The following is a 27,112-nucleotide window of genomic DNA, read 5'->3' on the forward strand; positions in this document are numbered from 1 at the left end:
TCGGTGCCTGCCGGTGAGCGTGGAAGTGTGGTCTGCCACAAGCGGGCGGCAGGAGCGGGGCTGTCAGCATCAGCTTGTAGATGGTATTTTAAAAACTCGATGCGCTCTGAAGCTACGGGGCGGCCGAGGACAAAAAATACACATGCGTTAATCGCGTTAACATAATTAGTGGCGTTAATTTTGTTTTGCGTTAACGCGTTATTAACGTGTTAACTTGACAGCCCTAGTTTTTATGAACCCGGTGTCGGCCGGACAGGAACCGGAATGAATGATATTATGAATGATTGTAGTATTTATTACATGTACAGCACTTTGGCCCGACCAAAAATCGCTTTTAAACGTGCTTTATAAATAAACTTTGATTTTATTTTATTTGACAGTACACCTCAAATACATCACTACACAACCTGTGGTATTTGAAAATAAGGGAATGACATGTTTATAATATGCTGCAAAACACAACAGATATGCAGGGTTGCGAGTCTGTTTCGAAGGCCATTTTATTTTTGGTAGTCTGATCATTTTAACAAGAGAATAGGATCAGACTGAAAACATCGTAAATGTGTTCTAGATACATGAATGGCTCTTTTAGACCAGAACAGACTGCTAACTCAACAGGAACTATCAAAAACATCCCAATCAAAGTTTAAAGTCACAACATTTGATTAAACAAACAGATTATTGGAGAAACTACTCTGCAGATTAATGAACAGTGAAACTCGCTCATGGACTTTAAGGTGAATACTTTAAGAAAAAGTTTTCCCATACTCTTAACACCACTATGGTTTTAGGAGTGTGTGAACACGAAGATGTGATTTGAGAGCACCTGATCTAGTGAACGTTTTCCCACACTCTTCACACCCGTACGGTTTTTCTCCGGTATGAATACGTTGATGTGTTTTAAGAGCACCTGATTGAGAGAAAGTTGTCCCACACTCTTCACACCAGTACGGTTTTTCTCCAGTATGAATACGTTGATGTGTTTTGAGAGCACTTGATGTAGTGAACATTTTCCCACACTCTTCACACCAGTACGGTTTTTCTCCAGTGTGAATACGTTGATGTGTTTTGAGATCACTTGATGTAGTGAACTTTTTCCCACACTCTTCACAGCTGTACGGTTTTTCTCCAGTATGAATACGTTGATGTGTTTTGAGATCACCTGATTGAGAGAAAGTTGTCCCACACTCTTCACACCAGTACGGTTTTTCTCCAGTATGAATACGGTGATGTGATTTGAGATGACCTGATGTAGTGAAAGTTGTCCCACACTCTTCACAGCTGTAAGGTTTTTCTCTAGTATGAACAAGTTGATGTGATTTGAGAGCACCTGATGTAGTGAAAGTTGTCCCACATTCTTCACAGCTGTAAGGTTTTTCTCCAGTATGAATACGGTGATGTGATGTGAGAGCACTTGATTGAGTGAAACTTTTCCCACACTCTTCACAGCTAAACGGTTTTTCTCCAGTATGAATACGGTGATGTGATTTGAGAGTACCTGATGAAGTGAAAGTTGACCCACACTCTTCACAGCTGTAAGGTTTTTCTCCTGTGTGAATAAGCAGGTGGGTCTTTAAATGTCCAGATGTTGTAAAGGATTTGTGACATTGCTGACAGCTGTGACGTCTCTCTCTTCCTTTTGGTTTCTAGAACAGAGGGACAGAGAAAGAGAGAAAGTCAATCTAAAAAGCATCAATACACAAGTTAACACAATAAAAACTCACTTAATATAAACCTTGAGTTAACAAAATACTACTTATCAACTGTTTGTGTTTATTATATTTGATACAGTAATACAGCAATATTCTAACCAAATATACCAGAGGTGGGGGACTCGAGTCACATGACTTGACTCGAGTCACATGACTTGACATATTTTTTGACTTGCTTGACTAACATTGATAAAAGACTCGACTTGACTTCGTATTCATGACTTGAGACTTGACTTAGGCTTGAGACAGATGACTCGAAAGGACTTTACTTTTTTAAATAAAATATTTGCATTGTACGAAGCCCCTAGAGGGCAATGAAAGAAAAAAAAGAGAAAGTATCTCCTTCACAGGAGAAAGTAGGAAGTGGAGCACACAGGAGACAGCCGTTTCATTGCAGACTGTTATGTTTATGTGGGGAAATACATACATTATTTGAGATACATTTCAAACTCGGACTTCATTTTAGGGACATTTCGACCAGGGGTGTAGAGTTATTTGTTCAAGCACCAGATCGGCAAAACAGGAGAGTCTGTGAACCAGTCTGCCTTGACCTATGTATTAATGTCTGTGACTCACAGTATCTGCTGCCCACAGCTGTTTTATAGAAGAAAAACCTCCTTCACTTCATGAAATCTCTGCAGCACCAGGAGGCAGTAACGTGTAACTCAGCAGAATCTCAGAAGAGCAGCACCAGCTGCAAAGAGCTGTGCCTTCACTGTGTGTACCTTCATTAGAACAGCTAACGAGCGACTGCAGGCTGCTACGTTTTAACCACACGCACCTCCACACACACACACACACACACACACACACACACACACACACACACGCTCAATTATTCCCTGTTTTATGATTTCAGAGCCCCACTCTCCATTGTTGTTAATGTTGAAAATAAAACTCTAGTTTTCATAACCACTGTCTTTTAACTGATTTAAATGTGGAAACTGGGGTTATTCATCAGGATTTCGTAGGACTTGACTTGCTTGACTCTCACCCCAGTAACTTGAGACTTGCACATGTATGACTTACTCCCACCCCTGGTATACAGGAGACAGAGGGAGACGGCATCCTGTCACTGCGAGTCTCAGTATGCTCCGTTCGTCTTGTTTTAGTTTTTGTGGTCTAATTATTCTCTAAACTTTGTGTTGTCTGTATGAAACGTTATTTTGAGAGACCATGCTTTTGATCCTGTGGATTACGTTTGCCTTCTGCAGACCATGTCTGGCCATGCCATTCAACTTTCCAAGACACACCTGAGTGACAGCACGAACAGGCGAGGAGCCCCGGCCTCTACGCTGCTACATAGCGAGGCTATGCTAGAGCTCCAATGCGATCGGCTTCCTACGAATACACCAAGCCACCTGTGCTCTTCAATATTGGATGAAATCCCTCGGGAGCCGCTTAGAAACACCAGGAAAAAGAGATGAGGAAGGAGGGGAGGCGTTCAGAAGGGCGGAGATTCAGCCGGCCACCACTTCCATCCATCATTCTCACAAACCTGCGCTCATTGAGCCACAACGTGGACACACTAAGGACATACACAAGGTACTGTCATGAATTTCTTGAGGCCTCTTTATTATGTTTCACGGAAAGTTGGCTACAATCTACAAAGCCTGAATCTCTTTGAAGTACCCGGACTCACCATTGTTCGAGCAGACAGTGATGCGAACTCGGGGAAAACCAGAGGAGGCGGTATTTGTGTGTATATTAATGATCTGTGGTGCCGATGATACTCAGTCAAATGTAAAACCTGTGATCCCAACGTAGAAATTCTTGGCATGACGTTAAGACCCTTTTATCTTCCTAGAGAATTCGGGTGTATTTTACTGTTTGTTGTTTACGTGCCTCCCAGCGCAGAGGACACTGTGTTCACGAGCTACAACTCAACCACCGATGCACATCATGAAGCAATGTCGCCTGGAGACTGTGTTACCTGGGTTCCAGCAGTATGTTAGGGATCACAGCAGGAAAGACAATATACTGGACAAATGCTTTGTTAATGATACAGGAACCAATAGAGGTTTCTCAATACTCAAATTTCCCCTCCTCGACTCCTATCCTCGATACTTAGTCCCGCCCACAGGAGATGCGAGCGGAGGACTGAGGAGGGGAGCCGAGGAGAGAGGAGGGGAAGCAGCAGGCGGTTAGAGAGAGATGAGAACTCGTCTCCTCTGAGCGGTCATTTTAAAGAGACGTCCATTAATGATGACAGGAGGCACAGCAGCCCTCAGTCTGATGGACAGATGTGTTCATGATGACATATATATATATATATATATATATTTACTTTGATTCATTCACAGTGCGGTATAATGAGACAATAACAGGCTACAGATGCGGACACACACATTTATATAAATATATACAATTTCAGAATCAAACAAGTATGAGAGCACTCTCATAATAACGTAACACAATCAGAGACTGGATATATCCCCCTCTCTCTGGTCGCTGAAATGGGGAATTGAAATTACGGGCCAAAAGTTGTATTTACAAGTAGGCGATTAAAAGAGGACACCAAACCAACTGAGACCCGTCTGTCCGCCGTACACACTGTACAACGTACACACTGTACAGAGCTCGACATTAAGAACTGCCCGATGGCCCGGGGCCATCTAGTATTTAGCTCGGGCAATGAAGCCTCACCTGCTGGTTGCCCGATCGGGCAATCTATTATGCCAGTATCATGCAGCTCGCGGATCCAGTAATGAGTGACCCGACAGTAAAACTAAACATATCTATAACTAGTTTAGGTAGTTTGAGAGGTAATTAAAATAGCTACGTGTGATATTCTAACCTGAAGTGTGTGTTTTGTCCGCTCACCGCTGCATGTGATCATGCAGAGCTGCGTGTCGACTCGTCAGCAGCAGCTGATCTCTCTCTCCCGTCAGATTAGACTTCACTCGCGTCCATATCGATCAGATCCAGCTAGTTCTAGCTAATGATATGACTACCTGCTTATTAAAAAACACCTAAACAATAAGTGTCGCTACGCAACCGGGTGAGGCCACAAAGTATAGCGCAGCATTATGCATTTGTTTACATGCCCACCGGAACCCCGAGGCATTACCAACAGATCAACGCACAATCAACCCATACAGGACATCTCTTTCTTTAGACATTAGAATTGACTATTCTTGTCTGTCACATACTCTTCTTGTCTGTCACATAAGTGGCGCAACTGAAGCGGTATTGCGCTAAAGGGAAATTATTTTGACCGAAGAGATTTAGATTTGCCAGCTAACGGTAAATCTGACGTCGCCATTTTGTGTGCTTCGCGGATGCGCTCGGCTCCTCTCGACTGCTGCTCGGGTCTGCTCGGTCAGCTTCCGGATGAGGAGGCATTCGACCAACTTACAGTAGATAACATTACAAACATTTTTAACAGGGGCCATAATAGTGTAAATAATGTTTGTTTTGGCAGTTATAACTGAATGTAATGTTTTCTACTTGTTTACATCTGGGAAGGCATTTGCCTTCATCAGATGGAAAGTGTCTTGACCAACAAGTATTTCTTATAGCTATGCAGGGCATGCAAGCAAGCAAACACAAACAGTGAAATGAAGAATACAATTGAAATTGTACAATATAATATTGTGGTGGTTCATCTTATAATTCAGTCTAGAGAACCAGACAGCATCTACAGTAAGACCTGCAAAAATCTAAATGTTCTAGGGTGAGGCCCCCCAAACCCTTCGTGTGTCATTTCGTCCGTGCGCATTTTTCAGGGCAATCTCTATTGGGCTCAGGGCCATCTGTAAATTAGCTTAGATGGCCCACAGGGCCATCTCCCAAAATCCTTAATGTCATTCACTGCACTGTACAACACACACACTGTACAACACACACAATGTACCACACACACACCTACACACTGTACAACAAGCACCTACACACTGTACCACACACACCTACTACAGCTCGTAAAGCATAATCAGGCTACAGCCGTTGTGTATTTTATTATGTGAAGCACTAAATGGTCTTAGAAAAATATCGACTAAAGCAAATAAAGAGAGTAGGCATGTTATACTGAGTGATACATATTATACACTAGCGGTGTAACGGTATACGTACCGTTCGGTACACGTGTGTACCGAATATAACGTTAAACGTAAAAAAATTGAGAACGTGAACAACTTCTTGGAAGCAATCTTAGGTGCTGCGTCGCAGCATTCAGAGTAATTTGCTCACATTGGGTTCAACGCGTCTTATGCGGCTTTCACACCAGCGCTTTTCCCTTTCTAGCTCCGAGCGGGAGCTTTTCTGGTTCAGCTCCAGTTTCCCCATTTCTGCTCCCGCTCTGTTCACACCGCCCAGAGCTGCCGCTGCTGCGTCATGACGTCACCGTTTACGTGCCTGCTTCATAAAATCCAAACCGCGCGGAAATCCCTCACATCGACAACAACAACAACAATGGCTGATTGTATTGAAGCGCTGTTCGCTTTGGTTATCCTCTTACGAAACGACATGGAAGGCATCGGACGACTTTACTTGGAACTTTACAAACATCACATGCGAAATGCAAGACTTCTTTGTGGTCTTCAGCATCTACTTCAACGACGAATCCCGCCCATGCCCCTGCCCCCGCCTCGATGTAAGAGTCCCCTCTCGAGTCCCCTCTCGAGTTCCCTCCTCTAGTCCCTCCTTTAGTCCCTCCTCTAGTCCCTCCTTTAGTCCCTCCTCTAGTCCCCTCTCTAGTTTCCCTCTCGAGTCCCCTCTCGAGTTCCCTTCTCTAGTTCCTCCTCTAGTCCCTCCTCTCTCCTCTAGTCCCCTCTGGAGTCCCCTCTCCAGTCCCCTCCTTTAGTCCCTCCTCTAGTCCCCTCTCTAGTTCCCTCTCGAGTTCCCTCCTCTAGTTCCTCCTCTAGTCCCCTCTGGAGTCCCCTCTCTAGTTCGCCTCTCGAGTCTCCTCTCGAGTCCCCTCTCGAGTCCCCTCTCGAGTCCCCTCTCGAGTTCCCCCTTGGTTCCCCTCTCGAGTTCCCCCTTGGTTCCCCTCTCGAGTCACGTCTCAAGTCCCTACCCAATGTCCTGGTCCGTTGGAGGTTCCGCTGGGGGTCCTGCCAACTCCATGTCTGTCTCGTTGGAGGTCCCGCCGTCTACTCCCCTGCCGGGGGTCCTGCCAATCCCATGTCCTGTCCCGTTGGGGGTCCCGCCGTCTACTCTCCTGCCGGGGGTCCTGCCAGTCCCATGTCCTATGCCGATGGAGGTTCCGCTGGGGGTCCATCCGGCTCCATGTCCAGTCCCGTTGGAGGTCCCGCGAACTACTCTCCTGTCGGGGGTCCTGCCAGCCCTGTGTGCTGTCCCGTTGGGGGTCCCGCCGACTGCCCTTCTGCCGGGGGTCCTGCCAACCCTGTGTACTGTCCCGTTGGGGGTCCCGCCGACTGCTCTCCTGCCGGGTGTCCTGCCAATCCTGTGTCCTGTCCCGTTGGGGGTCCCGCCGACTGCCGTCCTGGCGGGGGTCCTGCCAACTCCTGGTCCTCTTCCGTGGGGGATCCTGCCGAGGCCTGTCCCACCAGCGCCGGTTCCTGTCCGGCCGACACCGGGTTCTGCCCGGCCTCCTGAGAGCCGCGGTCTTCGCCCTCGATCCCGGCCCCCTGAGAGCCGCGGTCCTCGCCCTCGGGCCCGACCCCCTGACTCTTCCTACCACTGCCTTCGCCCCTCCATAACCCCCTTTTCAAGCTCTGCCTTGCCCCTGGGATGTCAGCCCAAGCCCGTCCTCCAGACCCCCTCCACCCACCCTGTTGGCCCTAGTTTTGTGTCCCTCCTCCGGTCCCCCTCCACCCACCCTGGTGGCCTAAAAGGAATTATTTTGTCACTTAAATCTGCATTTGGGTCCTGCTTCCTGCACACTGTAACAGTTCTCTCTGGAAACATTGCAACAAGATGAAAGCAGTTTCTAAAAAAACTGCATGTTAAAGAGCAACTTGCAGGTTTTTTTTTTACTACATTTATGCTTAACCTTGCCTGAAAATTACAATTAAAAATGTTAATGCAGGATTTGATATGTTTTATAAGACATAAGGGCAGGAATTCAGAGGGAAAGGAGCCGTTTTGAGCTCTGCTACTAAAAACTGCTTTTTTTTTTAAACGTCATACGTCAAACGCGTCATATTACGTCACATGGGGGAGCAACTTTCTCGGACTCCTTCTCTGCCCAATCCGCGGTAGTAGTTTGTAGTTGGTTTGAGCGGTTGTGATTTAGTGAGCTGGTATTTTTTCGGTAATTTTACATTGCATTTCAGCATTTGTAATCATGGTGAGCTTGTGTTTGTACAGGTTGCACAACTCGAGCCTGTCAGGACATCGAGTCCACAGTTTCCCTCACGGGAAAAGGACCGGAGCTAGCGTTCGTTCCTGGGTGCGTTGTGCATCCACCTCCCTGCAGCACATACTCTCCACAGCTTTATCAGGAAACCGTATTACATCTCTCTCCCCCCCTTCGCTGCTCTCTCTCTCCCCTCCGGTACACGGCACCGTAAGACGTAGTGTGGAGTTGCATTAGGTAACGCTGTGGTGGCTGTACTGCTCCAGCCGTCTCCTTTGTGTTTGTTTGTTTCCCCCTGTCTGTGTTGCTTGTGTGGGCTGTCACTCCTGGCTCCCGGCTCAACCTCCACTCACCTGCTGCAATCAGCTGTGCACCCTCCCCGACTACACACCTGCTTTCCATCAAGCCATTTACAACGGCATATCAACGGAGGCTCCACAACCTTTCTCCGCCAGATCGTCAAGTATCAGCCGTATCTCGCGTCTCCCCTCCGGTATAGCACCGTAAGACGTAGTGTGGAGTTGCATTAGGTAACGTGAGATACGGCTGATACTTGTGCATTAGTTTCTGTTATGGATCAGTATCAACAGTCCTGCCAGTAACGTTAGTATATTATCAATACTACTTTAGTTATAGCCTGATATATGATTGCTAACTGTACAATGTTGTGATGTGACTGACGTTAGCTAACATTAACTGTAGCTAACGCCGGTCACTCACCAAGACAGCTGCCCTGTTCTCCACTGGTTCTCCACACACCAAAGCTCCATTTCTCTCCGATGGCCGTTATTTTTTCGAATCCTTGGCTCCTGGTCTCTTGGACGCATAGCAGGCTCATAATTATAATCATATGCATTCGAATATATATTTTCAACCTCTTCTGTGTCAAAACTAGCATTGCGATCCATGTTTATTCATACGTTAGACCGGCCGCTCTCCCCCATGTTACGTCATACGCGGGAGGTCACGTGCGGAGGCTTTTTTATGCGGAAGTGAAAATGTGACGCCAGATGTCACTGTAGTGTATATTTCTGTATATTTAAAAAAAAAAATCTAGTTTATTCATTATTTTCCTACACATGTATTCACGGGTCTCTAACCTGCAAGTTGCTCTTTAACACTCAGTTAATGGGGCTCATTCACTGGAGCTTCCACAAACAACCATCAACTCAATTATTACATTCAAATGATGTACATTATTCAAGTTTACATTCACTTTGGATAATAACTAGGGTTGCAAAGGGGCGGAAAGTTTCCGGTACATTTCAGGAAAGTTTCCATGGGAATTTAAGCTGGGGAATTTTGGAAATATTCGATGCAAAATTAAACAAAAAAACATGACATTTCAACAGATTTTTTTTTTTTTTTTTAAAAGTAGAACAGAACAAGTTTTGATTATTTTATTGAACAATTATTTGTTTCATTGAAGAAAAAAAACAGGAATGTTGAGTTAAATATTACTCATCTGTGCATGTGATGTGCCTGTAGGGGGTGTGGTCCCAATAGCCATGCAGTGAGCAGTGTGCTATGGCATGGATATTCAAGTGTACTTGAACGGCATCTGTTTGTTTTAGTCAAGATTATGCTAAAATAAACTTTCCCCAACTATATTTAAGTTCCCTATGAAGAGCCAACCTTCAATTTAGAAAATTCCCAGTTTATTCCCATAAATTCCCGTTAATTCCCATGAAAAGTTTCCATCTTTGAAAATTCCCGGAATTTTGCAACCCTAATAATAACACGGGAGAAATTAACGGAAGCGCTCTCTTTTCCTCTCTCCCTCTCCTGACAGCTTGTCAGTATCTCATGCAGCTCACTGATCCAGTAATAAGTGACCCGACAGTGAAGAATAAATATATGTATATCTTAGGGCTGTGCAATTAATCGTATTTTAATCGCAATTACGATTATGGCTTGCGACGATTATGAAAACAGCATAATTGACAAAATACGATTATTTAGCTGGGTGCGCTTCGCCCCTCCCTAAAAGCCCACTCGGCCACGTGGGAGTGACATGTGTTGTGAGTGTTCAGCGCGAGCGAAGATGTCAGAACAAGAGCAGCAACTCGTTAAAAAGAAGGGTACAACTATTTCCACTATTTGGAAGTACTTTGGCTTTCAGGAGTCCGACGTGGAGCAAAAGAAAGTACAGTGCAGGATTTGTTACCAGGTTGTGTTGGCACCACACGCTAACACAACCAATCTCTTTAATCATCTGAAATACAACCACAAAGTGCAATACGACCGGGCAATAATACAACAAAAAGCAGATGCCCGCTCGACTTCATCCACAACATCATCACAGTCATCGATTCAGGACGCATTGTACAGAGCAACGACAAGCTCGCAGAGACACAGAGATATTACAGGTGCCATTACATTTCACATCGCTAAAGATATGTGCCCAGTTAGCACTGTTAGCAACCAGGGCTTTAAGCAACTTGTCAACACGTTGGACAAGCGTTACGCGATGCCGTATTATTTCAGCAGGTCTGCGCTGCCTGCACTATATGACAAATGCCGTGGGGAAGTTGAGAGAGATGTGGCTTCAGCTGACTACTTTGCCACCACAACGGACCTATGGTCTAGCCCAGGGGTGCCCAACCAGTCGATCGCGAGATGTGTCTAAAAATAGAACAACAATATTCTGTTTTATCGTTAATGTCCTGTAACATAATCTTCCTGTGCCAGAATAATGCACTTGAACGCATCAAAGCTTTGTGATTGGCCGGCGTCACCCCATGTGTCGGGGCGTGGCTGAGGGTCTTCAGTACAGGTGGCAATATTGTCACCTGCTTGCGCTCATCTCTGAAACCAGACCATGTAAACAGGCTGGTGTTTCTTGCAAAACATCTTTAAGCGATGACATGAGCAGCCCTACCAGCATTTGCCATGGTGGCCTAGACATTTTTATTTGGTCTTAAATTGTAGTTCAACATTTATTTCCTGTTACTTCTGGACCATGACGGTTGGCCAGCCTTCAACGTTTAACTGAGTGGAATATGTTGAATATGTTTTACCAAAATGTTGGCTTTTTTTGGTCTAATTTATTTTTATTTATCATATTAATAATATATGTTTAGTATGGTTTTGGAAGTGCGCTCCAACATATTTGTTCTTGTTTAATGGAAAAATATTATTTGTTTTAAAGTTCAATAAATGGTCAATGAATAATCGTCAAAATAATCGTGATATCAATTATTGACCCAAATAATCGTGATTATGATTTTTGCCATAATCGCACAGCCCTAGTATATCTAGTGTAGCTTGTTCTAGAGGTAGATCAAATAGCTAAGTGTGTTAGGTCTAACTCTTGTGTGTTTCGCTCCGCTTACCGGTGCGGCGGGCGGAGCTGCAGGATTTCTGCTTCACGTTGCATATCGCTATTTTACTGTCTTTTTCGGACACTTTAAAATACTGCCAGACCGGTGAAGCCATGTTGGCGAGCTTGTTTTGCCGCACAGAGAAAAGTGTCATGTATTTTACGTCATGCGATCGGCTCTCGCGATCGGCATGTTTAGAGAGCACCGATCGATCGGTAGAGAGTGAGTATCGGCCGATCTCGATCGGTGACCGATCGATCGGAGCATCCCTAAAGACTATATTAACTTCTGTGTTCCCACTAAAGAAATACAAATCTATCCAAGTAATGAATCATATGTGAAATAAGGACATTAAAAAAAGTTCTAAAAACCAGGAAAATAGCTATGGGAGCACTTAGACAGAGAAAGAACTGAAAGTCAAATTGAGGGAATCAAAACACAGAGAGCTTTTGGGAAATGCTTTTAAAGCCAAAGACTCCAAAAAAGTGTGGGACACCATGAGAACCATGACAGGAATGACCTCTTCAGCTAAACCTATTGTGACAGACAAGACATACTTGATCCATACCAATTTGCCTATAAGCAAGGGGGTGGTACTGTTGCTACTCTGGTTCATATCATCACTAAACATTTAGATAAACGTCACACCTATGCAAGAGCCCTCTTCCTAGACTTCTCAGCAGCAACACAATACAAGCAGACATCTTGGTGTCAAAAATGGCCAAAATTGAAGTAAATCCATACCTGATTTACTGGTATGCCGCTTTCCTCACCAGTAGAGAGCAACTTGTGAAGGTTAACAAAACCCTGTCATCTCCCATCACAACCAATGTAGGGTCCCCTCAGGGCTGCAGGAGTTCAGCTGTGCTCTTAGCTTCTTTTGATGACTTTACTGAGCTGCTGTCTATAGTGTGTTTTGACTTTGACCATCTAGTCAGTGTTGGTGATTTTAACATCCATGTTGACAACCCCCAGGACAGAGGGGCTGTCTTGATAACTATGGACTGACTCAGCATGTGACGGAGCCCACGCACAATAAGGGGCACACTCTGGACTTAATGATCTCAAAGGGTCTGAATATCTCTGAGGTTGTGGTGACTGATGTTGCGCTCTCTGATCATTCCTTTGAGAGCTCTATTTCTGTTCACACAAATGTTCAAAAAGAGGTAACCACAAAGCGATATTTAACTGAAAATACTAGGGAAATGTTTACTCGGAATGTTTCTTCCACACTTGCCCCTGCTAACATCTCAGTAAATGAGCTAGTAGATCATTTTAATTCAAAAATAAAAATGTTATAGATGCCATTGCTCCAACTAGGGTAACGGAAGTGACTGGCAAGAAAATATCTCCATGGAGAAAGGCCATGACCGTGAAAACAGAAAAAAGAGTGTCGAAAAGCTGAACGTAGGTGGAGAAAAACAAATCTCCAGGTTCATTTTGAAATCTATAAAGAGAGACTTGGATTTTATAATTTGGAATTGAAAATTGCCCGACAGTCTTTCTTCTCTGATATCATTGCCAAAAACAAAAACAACGCATGTGCCTTGTTCGCTACCGTCGACAGACTAACTAACCCCCCAGTGGCAGTAGCCTCTGAACTTCTATCCACCAGGGCGTGCAATGATTTTGCCTTCTTCACTGACAACATTCAGAGAATCAGACAAGCAGTCAGTGCCTCTGCATCAGGTACAGCAAATGTGTTGTCTCTGTGTCCACTTAACATCAATTCAAACACCATGACACAGTTCCATCAGATTAATGATAAAAACCTAGAGGACATTATACAACATCTAAAATCCTCCTCCTGCTGCCTTGATATTATTCCAACAGGACTTTTCAAAGATGTTTTTCATTGTATGGCCTCAGATCCAGCGTTTCTGCCAGGGGGCCGTCTTGCCGTCATTTGACGCCCTTATTCAGCTCGGGACGCCCTGAACGCGAGCCGAGGGCGTCCAAAAATATTAATAATTAGAGAGAAGATCGAGTTTTTATCGCTTGAAATGACGAAAAGGAAAAAGGACATCCCTCGGTTGGAGGGGCAAAGGAGTCTGGTGGGATTATTTTCGGAGTATTGAAGATTGATTCCCCGACATCGAAGGTGCCTGCTACAGGACAACACGGAACGTGCGCGATTTGGACGCGATGAGCGGGGGGGGGGTTTTAGTGGAGCACGCACGTGAGCACCAGAGCCTCGCAGCGCGAAACTGAGGCTCCGTGGTAAACTGTGGTAACATGAAGAGCCGTTTGGGAGCCGAAACAGCCGGCGCTTAAAGAGCGCCGAGCCAAACGATCCGGCTCACTAATGTAAAAATACAGTATCTATAAAAGGGACACGCATTTTAAAAGGTTTCTCGCCTGCCGTCTGTCTGCAGACTTGTCAAAGCATTAATTCATGGTTTTTACTAACCGGTATCAGCATGTTGTTACTTCGGCAAAACTGCTCCACCTGTTAGAAATCTGCTCAAAGATTGTTGGTCACCCTGTCAGAGACTTTCTGACTCACAGACCATGATAACCTGAGAGGCTGTCCAACAGCATCATCTGGGACCCAAAGCATGCTCTAACAGAGAATCTGAACTGCTACCATCTAATGGAGATTCACTAAAGTCAGCCTGAAGCATCCTTTGTGCTCCAGTCAGTCCTCTCAGTGAACACTGAGCTACAGATCAGATGCACGCTGAAGGCTCTTTGAGCAGCTCTCACTGGTCCTGCTGTTCTATTTCGTATATGGCTTCGCCCTCTAAGGCTATCGCTATTGGGTTTACCCTTCTGCGCCCCCGCGCAGTACTGAAAACACTTGTAGTCCACGCCCACCCGCTAGGTGGGCCCCACCCTCGGGCCTCCTTCCGGTATAAATAGGGAGGTTGCCCGGCGATCTGCTCCCTCTTTTCTTCAGCAACCAGCGTTCGGCTATTCCCTGGCTCCTCGTACTTTTTCAAAGTGTGTAGAGACGGCGTTGCAGCCGCTACACAGAGGAGGGATGAGAGTACTATTTTTACCTGGACGACCTGCTGCTGCATGGCTCGCTCCAGGGAGGAAGCGGCTTTACAGACGGTACAACTCATATCGTATCTGTCAAAGCTGGGTTTCATGATAAATTGGGAAAAGAGCTGTCCTATTCCAGCCCAGAGTATTGTTTACCTGGGTGGAATTGAACTCAGCCCGCATGAGAGCACGACTCTCACGGCAGAGAGTGGAGTGGACACGCTGACAGCTCTCCTTCGACGTGTCACACCCCGCAGCGTGGTGACGAAAAAGCCCCCCACAGTTCAATGGGATACAGGAAACACTCCTGTCCTCCCAGAAGCTATGTCTTGCGCTCCAATCCGAGCCGCTGGAACTCCTGTTGAAAGAGGATATTTCCAGGGTTCCTCAAAGGGAGGAAAATCAGGGGTTTTCACTCCCGTTATTTTTCTAATCCCGAAAAAGACTGGGGCAATGAGACATCCTCGATCTGTCAGTATTCCACATGCTGACGATCAAACAGGGGCTGAAGGATGCATACTTCCACGTACCCCTCATCCCGAAACACAGGAAATCCCTGCGGTTTCTCATTTCAGGGAATATCAGACCAGACAATCGTCTGCCGTTTGGATATTTCCTGGCTCCTCCCGTTTTTGTGTAGAGAAGGCTGGAGCCGCTACACAGAGGAGGGATGAGAGGGTGGTTTCCTTTGGACGACCTGCTATTTGCTGGCTCGCTCCAGGGAGGAAGTCGCTTTACAGACGATACATCTCGTATCGCATCTGTCAAAGCCTGGGTTTCATAACAAGTTGGAAGAAGAGCTGTCCTCTTCCCTCTCAGACAAACGTTATCTGGAGTGGAATTAAAAACTCAGCCAGCAGCAGAGCGCTCTCTGGCAGCGAGTGAGAAACTGACAGCTCTCCTCCGGCGTGTCACAAACCACACAGCCCTCTCCTTGACGCAGCTGCTCAGCATTAGCGTCAGCTGGTCACGGGGGGGATTCCCCTGGGTCTCCCCCAGAGGGGGAGTCTCCAGAGGTGCTTCATTCACTGCAGAAGCCTGCTGTTTTAACCTATTGGTTTATAAACTGCAGAGCTCGAGGCATTCCTCTGTCCCAGATATGCCTTACACACGGTCATAATAAATCCACGAGCACTGTTATAACGCCTCGTGAGGACAGCATACACACACCTCTCATCCTCTGGGCGTGTACGCGCCTCATGATGAGAGACAGAGTGGAATGCAGCGTGTGGAAACTCCCTCGCAGCTTTTTTGCTTCACGGGCAGCAGCGGCGAGGGCGTGGCACGTCACCATGACGACCATTACGGCACATCACAGAGAAGCCTCTCCCCCCCAGCAGTTCCATGGGATGCAAGAAACACTCCCGTTATCCCAGGAACAGTGTTATTCCCGGCGAATTTAACCGAGGGGCTCGCAGAACGCAGCAGCCGTGCTATGCGAGGAGTATGGAGACTCAGACCGGTGTCACGCACACTGGCGCCTCAGTGGGATTTGGTTACGCGCACTAAAGAAAAACCCCATTTGAACCTGATCAGGTTCCCCTTAACTGTATTCAGCCAAAGTAGTACTGCTTTTGGCTCTATCAGAGGAAAGGGTGATCTGTCTGCTCTCCCGGTGGCTCGTCATGTCTCCGGATCCATGGAGATGCAGTTCAGCTGTTTTACGCCCTAACCCGGCTTCATGCCTATAAGGTCATCAAGAGTGATCACCCTGGCTGGCTTCTTCCCCCCTCCTCACAGGTCGGAGGAAGAAGAAACATCTCATCTCCTCTGCCCGGTGCGCGCGCTGTCTGCTATGTGGCGCGCACGGCGGCATTGCGCCGTTCTCAGCGCCTGTTTGTGCATTATAGAGAGCGCTCGATCGGGCAACCTCTGTCTACACAACGGCTGTCACATTGGCTGTGTGAGGCTGTGTCACAGGCATATGTCTCCTCTGGGGTGGAGCCCCCGGAGAATATCAAAGCGCACTCAACCAGAGGAATTTCCTCCTCCTCGGTGTTGCGCGGAGGAATGTCAGTGGAAGATATTTGCACTGCTGCATCTTGGTCTTCCCCCTGTTCATTTATTCAATTGTATTTGAGGGAGGTCTCCCTTTCCTCTCTGACACGCCCTGTACTGGGTGTCCTGTCAGAGTCAGTGACGTCAGGGATCCAGCTGTGCGCCTCTCTCCTGCCGGCACACAGAGAGCGGCCCTTTTTCCCCTCGTAGGAGAGGGACGTTCCCCTTCCTCTGACACACTTCGTAGGGAGTGCCTGGTCAGAGTGAGTGACGTCAGGGATCCAGCTGAGAGCTCTCCTACCTGGCTGGCACGGAGAGAGCGGCTGTTCCCCCTCTATGATCGCAGGACAAGGTGGGACCTTCGTCTCTACTTTCTCACAGCGGTCGGTATGTATTGTTCCCAGCCTTCACCCCGTCAGGAAAACAGGTATGTTTGCTCCAGGGACGGGGAGGTGCCATTACGCATGGCACAACAGGCAGGGGGGTGTTATTAAGCAGGTATGTCTGTGCTTCTAGTGCTGGACGGACCCAGTGGGGCACAGACTACATCATGCTTCGCCCTTAACCCAATAGCGATAGCCTTAGAGGGCGAAGCCATATACGAAATAGAACTGAGGTTACCTACTGTAACCCAGCTTCTATGAGTATTGGCGCAGCCCTCTAAGCGCTGGGCCCCACGAATAGCTGAAGAAAAGTTCTATTGTATGGGAGCAGATCGCCGGGCAACCTCCCTATTTATACCGGAAGGAGGCCCGAGGGTGGGGCCCACCTAGCGGGTGGGCGTGGACTACAAGTGTTTTTAGTACTGCGCGGGGGCGCAGAAGGGTAAACCCAATACTCATAGAAGCTGGGTTACAGTCGGTAACCTCAGTTATGTTACATGTTAGTTGTTTGTTTCTCATGTATTGTGTTTGTCTTATGTGTCTATGTTGATGTTACACATGGAGCTGCTGTGATGCAAGTCACATTTCAGACTTGATCTGACAATTAAAGAATCGTAGACAACAACGTTCTAACCTCTATCTAACCATATTGTGCATTCATATTAGGGGTCGACCGATAATCGGTCTGGCCGATATTCCGCATTTGACCGATTATCGGTATCGGCCTTTTTTTAATCAAATTGCCGATAAAACGTTGGCTCTGATGCGGCCGTTTCTCTGGCTGCAGTCACCACTCTGTGGACACGAGCAATGTCCCGCCCACAGCGCTATCTGATAGGCTATTACTGAAGATTTTCCGGGCGGGAGCCAGAGAGGCGGGACCCTCTCAGATTACAGGCAGTTGCGAAAGAACGCAGTCACAGACTGAAGCAAGCAGCAGCGCTGAGCGGCAGAGCCAACATGTGTTAAACCGAAGTTCAATAAACATCCCTATCCCCTATGCTGAAGTTGCAAAAACACCACGATCTTATGATCCAATTCTATCAGTTTCCCAGTTACACAGGGACGCGGGAAGTCAGTCAGAGTTGGGGGTGCGTGCAGCGTCTCGCAGCGGAGTAACTGTGGTGCGGGGGGGAGTGGGCTGCGAGTGGAGCCTCGCAGTTTTTCAGGTTGATATGTGAAGCTCATTAGCTAGCCAACATGTATCTAGCAAATGTTTAGCAACATATTAGAAGTGAGGCTACTAGACTAACGTTAGGTCTACTGTAATAGCCTCACTTTTAATAGTTTGCAAAACATTAGCGAGCACTAGTGTTTTGCAGTTGCTAGCAGCTTATTGGGATGTTATGCTAGATAGACAGATATAATAAATTAAGCATTATTGTTAGTTAAGCATGTCAGCCTGCAGCCCCACTTCTTGTCTCTCTCTAACTCATTGCAGATGACTGCACTAAAGAAAAGGGCACAGAGAGGAAACCAGTTGTAAGATGCTTAAAAGTTAATTAAACATAATATATGCTTAAATGCATTTCAAAGAAGTTGTGTTGAGTTGTGTTGGAGTTTGTGTTATTCTACATTTTGACACCAAGATTTTCTGATTTTACTGCAAATGTATATCGGTTCCAAATATCGGTTATCGGTCTCCTTGATTACTAATAATCGGTATCGGTATCGGCCTTGAAAAAGCCATATCGGTCGATCCCTAATTCATATTGTATATTTCAAACAGGTTGTGATCTTTCATTTGGGGATAACAGTGTTAGGCATTCGTGAGGTGCAACAACATTAACATGAACCTTTCTGTTGGCGGCTTGTTAGCAGACCCTCCACGCGATAGCAGAGCGAACAGGTACAGCAAGCGAGGGATCATTGTCCACTAGTAAATCGATTACAGATGGCGTCGTGCTCGCGGACGGATACAAAAATAATAATGAATGGTTCGCGAAATATACTTTGGTGGCAATTAAACCTGGGCGGCCCAAGTAAAGTCTATGTGAGGGAAACCCTGGACTTGAATTTTGAATTGAGCCGTCCCTTATAGATACCATCTCTTTACGTATTAGTGATGGGAATCCCGGCTCTTTTTAGTGAGTCGGATCATTTGGCTCGGCTCACTAAGAAGAGCCGGCTCTTTCGGCTCCCAAACGGCTCTTCATGTTACCACAGTTTACCAGAGCCTCAGTTTCACCGCTGCAAGGCTCCGGCGGTCGCAGTTCACGCGCGTGCTCCACTAGCACAGGAACACGCTTTGCTGGCGGTGAAAAGAATCCCACCAGACTCCTTTGCCCCTCCAACAGAGGGTTGTCCTTCTCCTTTTTCCTCATTTCAAGCGATAAAAAGCCTTTTGGACGCCCTCGGCTCGAGTTCAGGGCGTTCCGAGCTGAATAAGGGCGTCAAATGACGGCAAGACGCCCCGCCTGGCGGAAACGCTGGAATTAGGAATATATTGTGATGAAGTGCACACTGACCTGAGCTCCAGGGGTCTCTTTGTTCTCCTCCATGCTGCTCTCAGTTCTCCTTCTCCGGATGGGTCTCTGAAATAATCAACACAACTACAGCTGACACAAAACAAGACAAATCAATACAACCAACAGACACAACAAAACTAATCTACAGCTACTTCGTAGGTTCATAGCAGAGGTGAGAAGTAACTAAGTACATTTACTCAAGTACTGTACTTAAGTACTATTTAGTAGTGGTGCACGATAATTATCGGCCCAATAATTATCGGTCCGATATTAGGAATTATGACGTCATCCCGATAAACCCGATACCAGTATTAATAGCCCCGATAATATACAATATATTTTTTGGGTAAAAAAAAATAAAGAAATACTGCGGTGTGGGTGGATTGGGATGAGGGGCGCTTGTTTTTCACTCGGCTCCTCCCGTTTTGCCAGTACTGTGGTATTAGTGGTTTAGGAAGAGGGGAGTTCTTCACAAATCCAGCGCTCCCTAACTCATGCCTGGCTGTGACGTAAATGGTGTGCGGCCGTGAAGCCAGGACAGTAAACAAACATGTCGCCGGTATTATGGGACTATTTCAAAGTTTCAGAGTTAGATAGTTCGCTTGCTATTTGTATTAACAAATGCAGAAGTTCCACGAGGAGGGAAAAAGGCAACGAGCTATAATACTTCCAACCTGATTAGTCGCCTGAAACATCGCCATCGCTACGATGGTGTGTTAAAAGCGTACGAAGACGCCTGCGCTGCTAAACTAGCTGCAAAGGCACCGGGGCTTTTACCTATCGACGAGGCTTTTGAAAAAGGCAAGAACTTTATTTGGGAAAATAAATATGGTCACTTTGAAGAGTCAAAACTGTTCTTGGCTTTGTTTTGTTCATAGTAGTAATGCTCATGTCATTTGCTCACTACTAGTCTCGTTTTTACCACCAGGTGTGCAAAAATTACAGGTACATTTAATATATATATATTATATTATTATCGGTTATCGGTATCGGTCTTGGGAAGCAGGAAGTTATCGGTATCGGTTTCAAAAAACCAATATCGTGCATCCCTACTATTTAGAGGTACTTTTACTTTACTTGAATATTTCCATGTAATGCTACTTTGTCTGCAACAATAGGAGACAGTAATAAAGCTGCTTCACTGAAGAGGAGAAACTCACAGCTCCAGGACTCAGTCAGTCAGGAGGAGACTAGAAACAACAAGTCAATAAACTGAGGATTCATCCTGTAACATAAAGGAGTTACCCAACAGAAACCAGTATGCTAACGGTAATAAAGAAGAGTTACCGTACTAAAACAATATGCTGAAGGTAAAAGGGGAGCGTTTACTCAAACTAAACGGTATGCATATAACTTATGAATATACTGTGGGATAAATAATGTTAGAGAAAGTAATTATTAAGGTATCACACACACACACCTACCTGCTTTTAAGCTGGAAACACTGAGAAGACCACAGAGCTGCTTCAGGTCCTCTCTGGGAACACTGGGTCCTGATGAAGACCACAGAGCTGCTTCAGGTCCTCTCTGGGAACACTGGGTCCTGATGAAGACCACAGAGCTGCTTCAGGTCCTCTCTGGGAACACTGGGTCCTGATGAAGACCACAGAGCTGCTTCAGGTCCTCTCTGGGAACACTGGGTCCTGATGAAGACCACAGAGCTGCTTCAGGACCTCTCTGGGAACACTGGGTCCTGATGAAGACCACAGAGCTGCTTCAGGTCCTCTCTGGGAACACTGGGTCCTGATGAAGACCACAGAGCTGCTTCAGGTCCTCTCTGGGGACACTGGGTCCTGGTGAAGACCACAGAGCTGCTTCAGGTCCTCTCTGGGAACACTGGGTCCTGATGAAGACCACAGAGCTGCTTCAGGACCTCTCTGGGAACACTGGGTCCTGATGAAGACCACAGAGCTGCTTCAGGTCCTCTCTGGGAACATTGGGTCCTGATGAAGACCACAGAGCTGCTTCAGGTCCTCTCTGGGAACACTGGGTCCTGATGAAGACCACAGAGCTGCTTCAAGACCTCTCTGGGAACACTGGGTCCTGATGAAGACCACAGAGCTGCTTCAGGTCCTCTCTGGGAACACTGGGTCCTGATGAAGACCACAGAGCTGCTTCAGGACCTCTCTGGGAACACTGGGTCCTGACGAAGACCACAGAGCTGCTTCAGGTCCTCTCTGGGAACACTGGGTCCTGATGAAGACCACAGAGCTGCTTCAGGTCCTCTCTGGGAACACTGGGTCCTGATGAAGACCACAGAGCTGCTTCAGGTCCTCTCTGGGAACACTGGATCCTGATGAAGACCACAGAGCTGCTTCAGGTCCTCTCTGGGAACACTGGGTCCTGATGAAGACCACAGAGCTGCTTCAGGTCCTCTCTGGGGACACTGGGTCCTGATGAAGACCACAGAGCTGCTTCAGGTCCTCTCTGGGAACACTGGGTCCTGATGAAGACCACAGAGCTGCTTCAGGTCCTCTCTGGGGACACTGGGTCCTGATGAAGACCACAGAGCTGCTTCAGGTCCTCTCTGGGAACACTGGGTCCTGATGAAGACCACAGAGCTGCTTCAGGTGGAAAACTGTCAGGAGTGAAGAGGAGGAATTCAAAGAGTTTATTCAATGATATGTTCTATTTCTAGATGTTTATATGTAGTGTTTTATCACAGCATGTGCAGTGCCTTGTCTCATCTATGCTGCTGTGACGTAAACATGTTCCAAATTGATCCATTTAGTCAATGTGATGTTAAGCAGAGGAGAAAATGATAGAAAGGTCAGATAGTTATTAACATTACATGCAAATGACTTTAACCATTACGATAACAAGTTGGTTTTCTGTGTAAATTATTATTAATACAATACAAATATTTAGATATAATTCATCATAATCTGTGTAGCAACTTACATTCTAATTTCCAGCTCAGTTTGTTCACTTTTGTTTCATTAAAATGACTTTATTCACATAGAAAGTGACATTAACTGTTGTTTGAACCACAGTTATAACGCTATCTGTGTCATTAACTATCACTAAGTTAACACAGAAAGCAAACATTAGCAAGTAAGACTGTTTAATGTACTCCATGTATTCAGTATTTTCTGTATATTGTGTATTCTTTAGATACTCTAGTGATATGTGTCCCGTGTGTAAACTTGCTGCTAATGCTTCATTTTTATTATATCTTATTGTATCTTTTAAATATGCTTAACTTGTGTAATGCCTGAAAACACTTCTGCTGTGACACAATCGTTTCTCAGTTTAAGGTAAATAATTATTTAAATAAAGTATATCTATTTATCTAATGAGCTAAACCGTCGCTTAGCTTAGCGCTAGCTGCTAACTGAAGAACCCCATTCATTTCAATGGGGAAAATGCTGCGTCACAGAATGGCGATGCTAATAAGCATATATTTAAAACTATATCTATGGTAAAGAGCACCAACACAACAACTCAAGCTGTCTTAAAGACAACTGGTGTAATAAATAACTAAAATAAAGTCAGCTTAGCATTACAAATCAACTGTTACTCACCCAGAGCCGAACTGGAATAATAACTTTAGCTGTTAGCTGTTAGCCAATAGCTTTTAGACGTTACATGTTAGACTGTAGCTTTTAGACTGTAGCTGTTACTTGTTGAACTTTAAAGTCACGCCCATGATCCTGATCTACTTTCTTCTTCTTCTTCTTCTTCTGTGTTTATTGGCGGTTGGCAAACCAACTTGTAGGTGCATTACCGCCACCAACTGGACTGGAGTGTGGATAAGAGACTAAGCAGAAAACAATAAACAAAACAAAGAACCAAAACTCTAGATTATTTTAAATGTATCAATTTCTCTTAGAAACGTAATAATCTCACAATATATATTGCCTGATGTTTTCCCTAACAGCCCTGATAGCGACAAGTCATGGAATTTAGCTTTCTTCAGTGTCTGGAAAAGCACATTTCTCTGAGTACTATATTTCCTGCAAAGCAGTAAAACATGCTCAACAGTTTCTGGCTGGCTGCAGTGTGTACACTTTCCGGTTGGATGCTTTCCTATTATACTTAATGTATGATTGAGACCTGTATTATACTTAAAGTATGATTGAGACCTGTATTATACTTAAAGTATGATTGAGACCTGTATTATACTTAAAGTATGATTGAGACCTGTATTATACTTAAAGTATGATTGAGACCTGTATTATACTTAAAGTATGATTGAGACCTGTATTATACTTAATGTATGATTGAGACCTGTATTATACTTAAAGTATGATTGAGACCTGTATTATACTTAAAGTACGATTGAGACCTGTATTATACTTAAAGTATGATTGAGACCTGTATTATACTTAAAGTATGATTGAGACCTGTATTATACTTAATGTATGATTGAGACCTGTATTATACTTAAAGTATGATTGAGACCTGTATGACCTATTCTCATCCGAGAAATTACATTTTCCTCCCTTCTTTTAAACCCCACCTTCCTTCCATCCCCCACATACCTTTAAATGTTATAAAGATGTCTTCCTGTATCACTAAGGTCCCAATGATCTTGCCATGTTGTTTGTGCATATTTCTGTATGAATGTGTTAACCTCCGCTTTGCTGAGTGGAACTTCTATGTCTATGTTCATACTTCTGAGTGTTTGTTTGGCCAGAATATCCACCTGTTCATTACCCTCCACACCAACATGAGCAGGAACCCAGATGAAACGAGTTGCTATGCCTTTGATTTTCATTTTATATAAAATTAGAAATACTTCATTTATTATGTCCATTCTAGATGAAGATCTGCCTGATCGTATACTTGATAATGCTGAAAAGCTGTCAGATGCAATTACACTGTTATGTATTTCTTTCTCCTCTATCCATTTCAATGACAGTACCAATGCCAACAACTCTGTGGTGTATACTGACACATGGTCTGTTACCCTTTTCTTTATATGTGTATTACTCACTGGGATATAAACTGCTGCCCCTGCACGCCCTGTCTCTGGATCTTTGGAGCCATCTGTAAATATGATTGTTGAGTCTGAGTGATATCTTGCAAAAATAATTCTGGACTATGCGCCACAGTATATTGAGGTCTACACTTGGCAATGGGAACAACCAGGATGGACAATGGACGAGATTGGAACTGTGGGGCAATACTGTATTTGATTCGAAGCGATACTTGCTGCTTTAACATCAGCAATCCATCCAAAACTTGTAAAATGTGACTCATTGTGCTCCCAGCACTCTTTCAAAATACTTTTCGCAGGATGACTATCACTGTGCCCCTGAAGGTTTACCCAGTATGCCAACATTAACTTCACTCTTCTTATCCTTATGCTGATACTGGAGATGTTTTAAAAGCTCCACTACAAATTCTCAGGGCCTGAGCTTGTAGAACATCCAGTTTTTTAAGGTTTGATTCAGCTGCTGCCATGAACGCTACACACAATCGAATACAGGTCTCATGAGTGCCCAATATATATTCAGAAGTGATGACCTACTCGCTCCCCACTCCTGTCCCGCCAAACACCGAAGTACATTGTTGACCTTTTTACATTTATTTTGAACTTTTCCCATATGATTGCTCCATGTTAGCTTTCCGTCAAATCAAACACCAAGAAATCTTATTGTATTAACCTGTTCAAGAGGTTGCTCATACCATTTTAACGATATAGGAGCTATGTTATGCCGTTTTGTAAAACAAATGACCTGCGTCTTAGCTACTGACAGTTTGAATCCCCATTTATTTGTCCATTTCTCCACTTCAACTATTGCAGCTTGTATTTTCTTTCCAACATGTGCTACATTGCTGCCTTTTGCCCACAAAGCCCCATCATCTGCATACAAAGATTTCCCCACACTTGGATGAACTTGATTAAAAATGTCATGTATCATTATATTGAACAGCAACGGACTACATACACTACCTTGCGGAGTACCATTTCCCACAGCATAAACAATATTCTGCACCTACTCTTACTTGTATTTTCCTGTCCCGTAAAAAATTCATAACCCAATTATATGCTTTACCACCAATTCCCAATGATTTGAACTTGATTAGTAGACCTTCCTTCCAGAGCATGTCATAAGCAGGGCTGCACATAACTGGTGCGCAGGTGCGCATGCTCACCTCCGCCAAAAAAAGAGCACCGGGTCATTTGAAAAAAGGCGTATTTGCGCACCAAAATTGAGAGAGGGAGAGAGAGAGAGAGAGAATGGAGAAGAGAGGAGAGAGAGAGAAAGAAAGATATTTGCGAGTTGCATATGAACTGGCGTTATAGATGTTCGCTTAGGGCGCCAGATCTGGGGAGGCGCTGCGCTGGCAGTTCTGGGAGGGAAAAAAACATTTTTGACCGTTGGGGCTCATCCTAATTTTCGGCCTTGATGTAACAATATTCATAATTAAGTAAATGTAACACCCTTTTCACCCCGGTTACACGTTTCATTTGCCCTGTACGATGGGCACTGTAAGTGATGAAAATGGGGATGTTGGCTTATCTGGCGCCCGCAGCTCACAGACAAAATGCGAGTGAGCGAGGGAGAGAGTGAGGGTGCACCGGTAAGCGCTGTTGTTATTAGAATCTGGTGCTAGCTGCTCTAACGGATATAAGAAGAAGATGTTTCTACAATAATGTGGAGGGAGAGTCCTCTCCAGTCAGACTGAGAGGCTGATACTACAGCTCATTGAGGTAAAGGACTCTGAGTGTTTTGATAGTTCACTTTAGTCTAAGTTCAAACAGTTTGGTCACAATTTATGTAAACACACTTATTTCCAAGGCACTCCTTTATAATTATTGGGATAAACAGGTGTGAAATCATTCCAATGTATACTATAGGACAGTAAACCAAAAACATCCTATAAAACTGGATTAAAAAAAATGCATAAATAAATAAATGTTAAAGCGAGGGAAAGCTCATGACACGCATTTTTAAATAATTATCATCCGATAAAACAGACCAGTCTCTGCCAGTCTTTCTTTTTTTTTTTTTATGCGATGACGTTATCAGTGATTTTAAACTGATTAATTACCGAAATAACATCAACACTGTGGGCGGCGCCATTTTACCGGAAGTGACGTAAACTATGCGTTTGGTGTCGAGGACAAATTGATGTTCATGTTATTTACTCTAGTTACTCTCTCAATTCTATAGAAATATGCCTCATTGTATCGCGAAACATTGTCACAATTCTGATAGGAACAATCCACGGAATGCTCGGTTCCATCTATTGCCAAAAGGTAAGCGTAGGAAGTACGTTCGGAGGCAGTGGCTAGCGAAATGTGCTCGGCCCGAACCGAAAGATCCACAGGCGCATGTATGCAGCGAACATTTCAAGTTTCCGGACGACTACTCTGAGAGTATGATAAAACATAACATGGGATTTATTAAACAACCATTACTTAATGGAGATGCAGTACCATCGGTCTTTCTGGTGTCATCACCGACCAGGACACCCGTTCGGCCAGTTGAGAAATCGCCCTCTGCAAGTGTGAAGCGACGGAGGACCAGAAGTAGTGCTAGGAATAAGGTATGTTATGGCGCATTTCCATTGCAGCGGGTAGCCCCGTTTAAACGTCCTTTAGCGTCCAGGCCAGGCCAGTTTTTGGTGGCCTTTCCATATAGTGTAGTACCGGCTAGCGGGTAATTTTCCCCAGTTTTTCCGGCCCCATAAAATCGTGGTTCTAGGGCCAGGGACAACGAGGCTGAGTATGCTAAACTAGAGAGGGAATCGCTAGCAAGGGTGGTACTACATGCATACATTTCATCCTCATCGTCACTGTCCCTGGATTCCTGACGGTTCTGACTACTTGGCACGAACCTGTATTGCTGAATTCCACAATCCAATCTCTTCACATTGCTCAAAACTTCTTCCTCGGCTGACGAGTCCGAACTCAAATACTCTGCCATGTTTTCGTGTGTTTACAAAGCGAACGCATGGATGACGTCACGACCATCACGTGACTACTGAAAATGGCCAAAATGGCAGCTGCCTGACGGAATAT

At 45.1% G+C, this 27,112-nt stretch overlaps 1 protein-coding gene across 1 annotated transcript in view; it reads right to left on the reverse strand.

Moving 5' to 3' along the window:
• Positions 1-344: 344 nt before the first annotated feature.
• The window catches only part of LOC117549772 (zinc finger protein 420-like), a 62,646-nt gene continuing 35,878 nt past the window's right edge, over positions 345-27,112 (reverse strand). Inside the window, exon 4 of the mRNA XM_034221848.1 lies at positions 345-1,498. Coding sequence (XP_034077739.1) covers positions 780-1,498 — 719 coding nt within the window. The 3' untranslated portion in view covers positions 345-779. The remainder of the gene's footprint in view (positions 1,499-27,112) is intronic.

The sequence above is a fragment of the Gymnodraco acuticeps genome, unplaced genomic scaffold (assembly GCF_902827175.1).
Source record: "Gymnodraco acuticeps unplaced genomic scaffold, fGymAcu1.1, whole genome shotgun sequence".
Classification (NCBI taxonomy): Eukaryota; Metazoa; Chordata; class Actinopteri; order Perciformes; family Bathydraconidae; genus Gymnodraco; species Gymnodraco acuticeps.